General features: G+C 44.2%; 1 protein-coding gene across 1 annotated transcript in view; it reads right to left on the bottom strand.

Moving 5' to 3' along the window:
• Nucleotides 1–4,456: 4,456 nt before the first annotated feature.
• Nucleotides 4,457–6,000, bottom strand: part of ADSL (adenylosuccinate lyase) — a 43,045-nt gene continuing 41,501 nt past the window's right edge. Inside the window, exons 12-13 of the mRNA XM_039489377.1 lie at nt 4,975–5,151; nt 4,457–4,604 (exon numbers count right to left, since the gene is read on the bottom strand). Coding sequence (XP_039345311.1) covers nt 4,518–4,604; nt 4,975–5,151 — 264 coding nt within the window. The 3' untranslated portion in view covers nt 4,457–4,517. The remainder of the gene's footprint in view (nt 4,605–4,974; nt 5,152–6,000) is intronic.

The following is a 6,000-nucleotide window of genomic DNA, read 5'->3' as shown; positions in this document are numbered from 1 at the left end:
GCATGCGCGGCATCCGGGCGGCGCCGTGGGGCATTGTGGGGAATGTAGTCTTTGATGGCGGCACGGCGGAGCTCCCCCCCCCGGCGCGCACCATGGACCCCTAGCTTCGCGCCCGTCACAGCCCCACCGCTGGCACGCGCGATACTGCAGAGCCTGTCCTTGCAGCGCGCGCTGCTGCTGCTGAGCTTCCTGAGGGTGGCAGGGGAACCCTCCCTGGGCATATGTGCCTGCACCCCCTCTCCGCAGCCCCCAAACACAGGGTACCCCACCATGACTGAAACTAGGGCCCGATTCGCCCCCTGCCGACCTGGGTCACTCGGGCATGTGAATGTAAACCCCCTACTGAATCTTCACCCACTGGTAAACAGATGTTTTGGGAGACAGGTGGTTCCCTCGCCCCTCTGCTTGACAGTAATTAGGTACATTGTGCTAGTTCTGTTTCTTTGCATAACTAAGAGAGAGATCTTGAAAAAAACTGTTGTCCAACCTGGTATAGCTACTGTCAACAAATTATACATATGCAAGCAAAGACAACCTTACAAAGGCGGGGACTAAGGCATAGAGATTGGGTGATAATCAAGTGAAGAACAAGAAGATAGAGAGGAGCCAGAGAGCAGCATAGGTGCAGGAACACACACTCCTTTTCAGGAGTCAATGGTGGCCATTTGCAGGGGGTCAGTGCTCCAGAGCATGGTGATGGGAGGTAAATCGCTCTCTACTAAGGTCACACTCCAGCCAGCCAGTGAATGGAGTCAGCTATGAAGATCATATGGAAAGAGAATAGTGAACAGGATGCACTGAGAAAGAACATTTATACAGCACCTTCCAACTGAAAATCCTTTTAATCTTGTGTTTGACACACAACAGTCACTTTACCCACTACCGAAATGCAGCCTTCACCTCCTCTACACAACAGTACCAAACAATGTGAAACTGAACACTAGCCCCAGTTTAGGTCTGCAGCATATAATTTACCCACATTGGAAATTGAGGCTAATATGTCCCTTGCATCTGTTTACCATTCCTACCCTTAGCTATTGTGAAAAGTACCATGACTCCTTTAATGGCCCCCATAACACAACTTAGCACTTTAATCTTCCAAGCACTGCAGAAATACTAATTAAGTCTCATACCACCTGTAAGGTACATATTAACCCAGTTTTTACAAGAGGGTAAACTGAGGAACATAGTTGACAAGACCTGCACAGGGTCACACAGAAAGTGGCAGAACCAGGATTAAAACACATGATTTCCTGGTACCCAGTCCCACATGCACAGCATTGTCTCTCTACAAGATGTCAGGACCCTAGCTTTATGCGTCATCTGAAAATATATGATTTTGTTAAGCATCACAGGGAGTTATCTTAAACCTCAAATATATTGACTTTCACCCCCTATTGCTTGGACTATGGAACTGAGACCTCTTAAATATGGTATATTTTGTCCATTCACATAGAGACTTCAGATGACTGTAACTGTAGCCATCTTATGTTTAGGTCCATCATCATTTAAACATAGTCTACCTAGATGAAACACAACAGTATACAGTATTTTCAAGGTATGCAGCTGCAAGGAATCTGACTACTGAAAAACACTAAAAGATAAGTTTCCAATATCTGACAAAAAAACTATACTGGAGAGCTGGCTGTGTGTCGACTAGTCTTGCATGTGTTTATAAAGTGTAAGAGGGGAGATGGGGGGTTCAAGCAAGCAGAGGTGAATTGGAGGACAGCCTGTAGTTATGTCAAAGTCAACTACACAATGGATAGGTGGTACATTTCTAGTACTGGATTAGACAATCTGGTATTCACTCTATAAGACTCATGCCCCTCTCCACTGCCAAGCCCATGGTGCATAGGCATAAAGTGGCTTAATTTTGAAAGGTAAATTGGCAAAGATAGGAAGGCAGAATTAAGGGTGTGTTAAGTTTTGCATTTTTATAATTTCAATTTTTTGTTTGAAAGAGCAAAGCTCCAACAGATTTTCCTTATTGTAGCAATGTGCATTTACACACATTACTACAGTAACATCAGTTCTTTTGTTTAGTTTAATCCTAATAGCAATAGGATGAAATTAAGAAAATAAAAATATAGGCTGAGTAGTCTCCCAAACAAAGTATTAGAAGACTCATTGCTCAGTACATTTAAAGTTAGACTGAACAAACCAAGAGTCAGGGAAGAATGAATAATCCAGCATTTGTAACAGCTTAGTTGAGCTAGTAAGTCTTTTCTACCTTTCATTTCTGTGAGTATTTTTGTTACATATAGTGATCAGACCCATCCCTGCTTAGCTTGGGATATCTGCTGAATGTAGATTATCAAGATGTAACAGGATAAATCCCTCCAAAATTTAATTCATTTTATGAGCTGTTGGAAGAGCTGCTTCTGCAGCACTGTATTGGACCTACTGCTATAATAGAAGGGGTATAATTCCCTGACAGGTATAGCAGAGCCACATAATGCAGAGGACTCTGTTAATTTACTTAGGTAATGGAGAAAAAACTTGAACCAAGTTCTTCTAAACACTGTAACAGACTCAAGCAGAAGCCCCAGATGAGAGCCAGAAAAAGATTTGTGTGTATCTCACAAAGGAGCCAAGGAGGGTGGCTTTGTTCCTTGTGTTGTATTTGTTTTCCAGAAAAAATACAATCGGATTTAATCTGAGACCCATTCAAACATCCCACAGCTGGGTTCCCCCAACTGGCATCAAATCTAGTTTCCAGATAACGACAAATCTGTGCGCTGTCTCTTCCCTTTCCCTCTGAGGGATTCTTTCCACTAACACACTCCCCCTCATCTCTGGAGGAAATACATTTGAAAACTCCAAATCTACATGTGCTCTTAGGCATCCTTTTGAATAAATAGTCCGAAAGTTACTGATGTTCAAATTAAACTTCTTCTAAACAGATGGCCAATTAAAGTTTAATATAGAAGGAGCGGGAAAAATATATAACATCACAACTGTTTGAGAGAGATTATGCATTTCTTAGCCCAGCGGCGAAGTAATTGCAGGAGTGATGGGGTAATGGCCTGAGATTTCCAATTTCCCGGAATACATAATAGAGTAGCATCCCATTAAACACTAGATCTTATGTTGGGAAGTCTAGAAAGTCCTTCAAATCACAATGACCTCCAGGAGAACAGGTAGTTTCTTAAAATAGCCATGCCTCCACCTCTCACATGAAACTGTCAGGACACAATCAGATTCCCAAATAAAAACAAAAAAACCCTGAGCTCTCCTGATCACATCTTCTGTGGGACTGCATATATTATATGCATTGCTAAGAAGTGGGTGGATCGGCTTATGTGGCCTGCATCTTGCAGGAGGTCAGACTAGATGATCATAATGGTCCCTTCTGATCTTGAATTCTATGATTCTATGATTAGAGAAAAAGGGGAGGCTTTCCCTGTGCTGAAAGATAAGGCTAGGAATGAAGTGGCAGAGAAAGGAGAGGGCTGCAGAATGATGTTTCAGGAATTGGTGGAGGGTTAGACAGCTTTTCTGAAATCAAGGACAGTTTAGTCTATTAAAAAAACGCGTTACCAACAGGAAAACATACAGACTCAGAAAAAACTAACAAACCCCTGAAATTCTTTTGCATCTATGAGAGTCCCTACCCTCTCTTTCTTCACCATAAGGGAAACACATTCTTGGTAGACAAATGATTTTTGTATCCTTGTATGTTCCCTTGGCTGCATTTCAACAACAGCTCCTATCTATAACCAGTGATTCTGAGCAGCACTGCTCATCCTTAAAGCCAATAGCTACTGGGCCTGGAAGTAAAAGTCACCTTGGTTGGTCCCACGCCACATCTTTCACATATGATTATCGTGCACTACAGCCAGAGATTCTAGTACAGCACAGACATGTTATGGCTGGGTTGTGTCACAGGTATTGTCGAGGACCGCTACTATGATGAAAAGCAATCAGGCCCAAGCTTTCTCCTTTTACTACTCCTAATCATCTGGCCAAAGCAGGTGTTAAGTTGATTAAATCATAATCATAGTCCTCCCACAGCCACTTTCAAGGAAACAGCTCCCACCAACACTTTGGCACCACTATGGACAATAGTTTAACAGCAGACAAATGAGACAACAAAGCTGGTTTCCCTTTGCCCATGCCCTTCAACTGATGGTCAATTAGTAGATGCAACCGAGTCCCTAGTGCTGCCTACTTAATCCACTTGAAACATATCATAAGAGGAGAGGAGAATGTGTGTGATGGAGTTGTCACCCTAGTTTGGTCATTGCAAAACCAGAACAAATGTGGGCCAACCATTTGCATTATGCCAACCTCCTCCCAGCAACCCCAACACAAAGGAGAGGGAGGCTGGCTGGCTATACAGCAGACCCAGAACAAGCAGTGCCACCACACATCTGGGGGAGTGTGGGTGTGAGCCCTGGGATGGCTGTGTCACTCCCAGGGTACAGACACCCACATATATAGACACAGTAAATAGATTTGGTTTATTAAGGCTTTTAATATCACCCACATCCCTATACATCCACAAGCCCAGCCTAAAGTGCCAGCTCCATTTTCACACCCATCTTGCTTTGGTACGGGGTCAGCATTGGGCGAGCTTCCTCCTTCAGGAACCTCGCCACCTGCTCAAAGGGAAAGAGGAAGGGAAGGTTAGAAAAAGAAATGGGTTCCTCTCTGTGCTTCATTCAGCTCCAGATTGTGGTCCCAGGGTCTCAATCTCACAGATGCACCCAGTCACCCAGCACATCAAAAATCAAAGACTATGGGGAGATAGAAGGCAACTGAGATGGACAGAAAAGGGAAGGAATGCCTTATGTAGCTAAGAAAATGGTAACCCTTCCTTCCTTTAGAAGAATGGGCAGAGATCCAATCCTGTAATGGAAGGGGCAGAGATACAGAAAGCAGAATGTCTCAGACACATAAAGGGACATGGTTTGGATAATTTATGGTGTGATGCTCCATAACATCTTAAGCTGCTTCCCGCAACCTCACCTGCTGGGAAGCACGTCCAGTGAAGGAGGTGGGCTCCAAGAGGCTCTCCAGTTGTCCCTGGATGGGGCTGAAGTAGGGGTCAGCACGGATCCGAGCAATGAGGTCATTATCCCCCCCTTCCTGTTTCACAACAGCAGCTGCCTGCTGGGAAAGAATGCGCATCTTCTCATGGCAATCCTAGGGGGAAGAGAGCCATCATCACGTTACTGACAGCACACCTCAAGCCAGCTGACTCACTGGTGCATGGAGGGTAGAAGTGGGTCAAAGGCTGTTGTATTGCATAGCATAGAAATGAAACAGAAAAAAAGTTTGTATCATAGCTATTTGAGGCCAATCACCATATCACCGCTGCATGGTGCATCCTTTAAATTGTTTCCCCTGAGGTTAAGGATCTGAATTATAAATATAGTCCTTGTTTAATTAAACCACATCAAGGGTTCGGGTCCCCTCAAGGGGTCACAAGGTCATTACATGGGGGGGGGGTGTCACAAGCTGTCAACCTCCACCCCAAACCCACTTGCCTCCAGCATTTATAATAGTGTTAAATATATTAAACAGTGTGTTTAATTTATTAGGGGGGTTGCACTCAGAGGCTTGCAATGTGAAAGGGGTCACCAGTAAAAAATTTTTGAGAGCTACTGCACTACACCCACAAAATAAGATGGTGGAACTCTTTCCACTTCCTCAAGCTCTTCCTTGGGGACACACTGTGGGATACTTTTAGTAATTCTAACCCATCTATGGTCTGTTGCTCAAAAATCATCACAACTGTTCCCAAAACATTCTATAAACTGGGCATGCAGGAATTCTTTATCCGCCACTAATTGCCCCTGAGGTGCAGGGTACATTGCAGGAGTTTAATAGCACAAAACATTCACAAGTTTGGAAAGGAAGAGACGAAAACTGTCCAGCTTAGCAAGCAGGGAGAACGTAGTTACCTGAGGTGAGTTAAGGTTTATTGGGGGGGGGGGAGGGGGAATATCCCCTCCCAAGGAAAATCAGACAGGATGGGGCACTGGGGGAGGT

Source organism: Mauremys reevesii, linkage group 1 (assembly GCF_016161935.1).
Source record: "Mauremys reevesii isolate NIE-2019 linkage group 1, ASM1616193v1, whole genome shotgun sequence".
Lineage (NCBI taxonomy): Eukaryota > Metazoa > Chordata > Testudines > Geoemydidae > Mauremys > Mauremys reevesii.
Note: the sequence above shows the minus strand (reverse complement) of the source record. Positions and strands in the feature narration are given on the sequence as shown.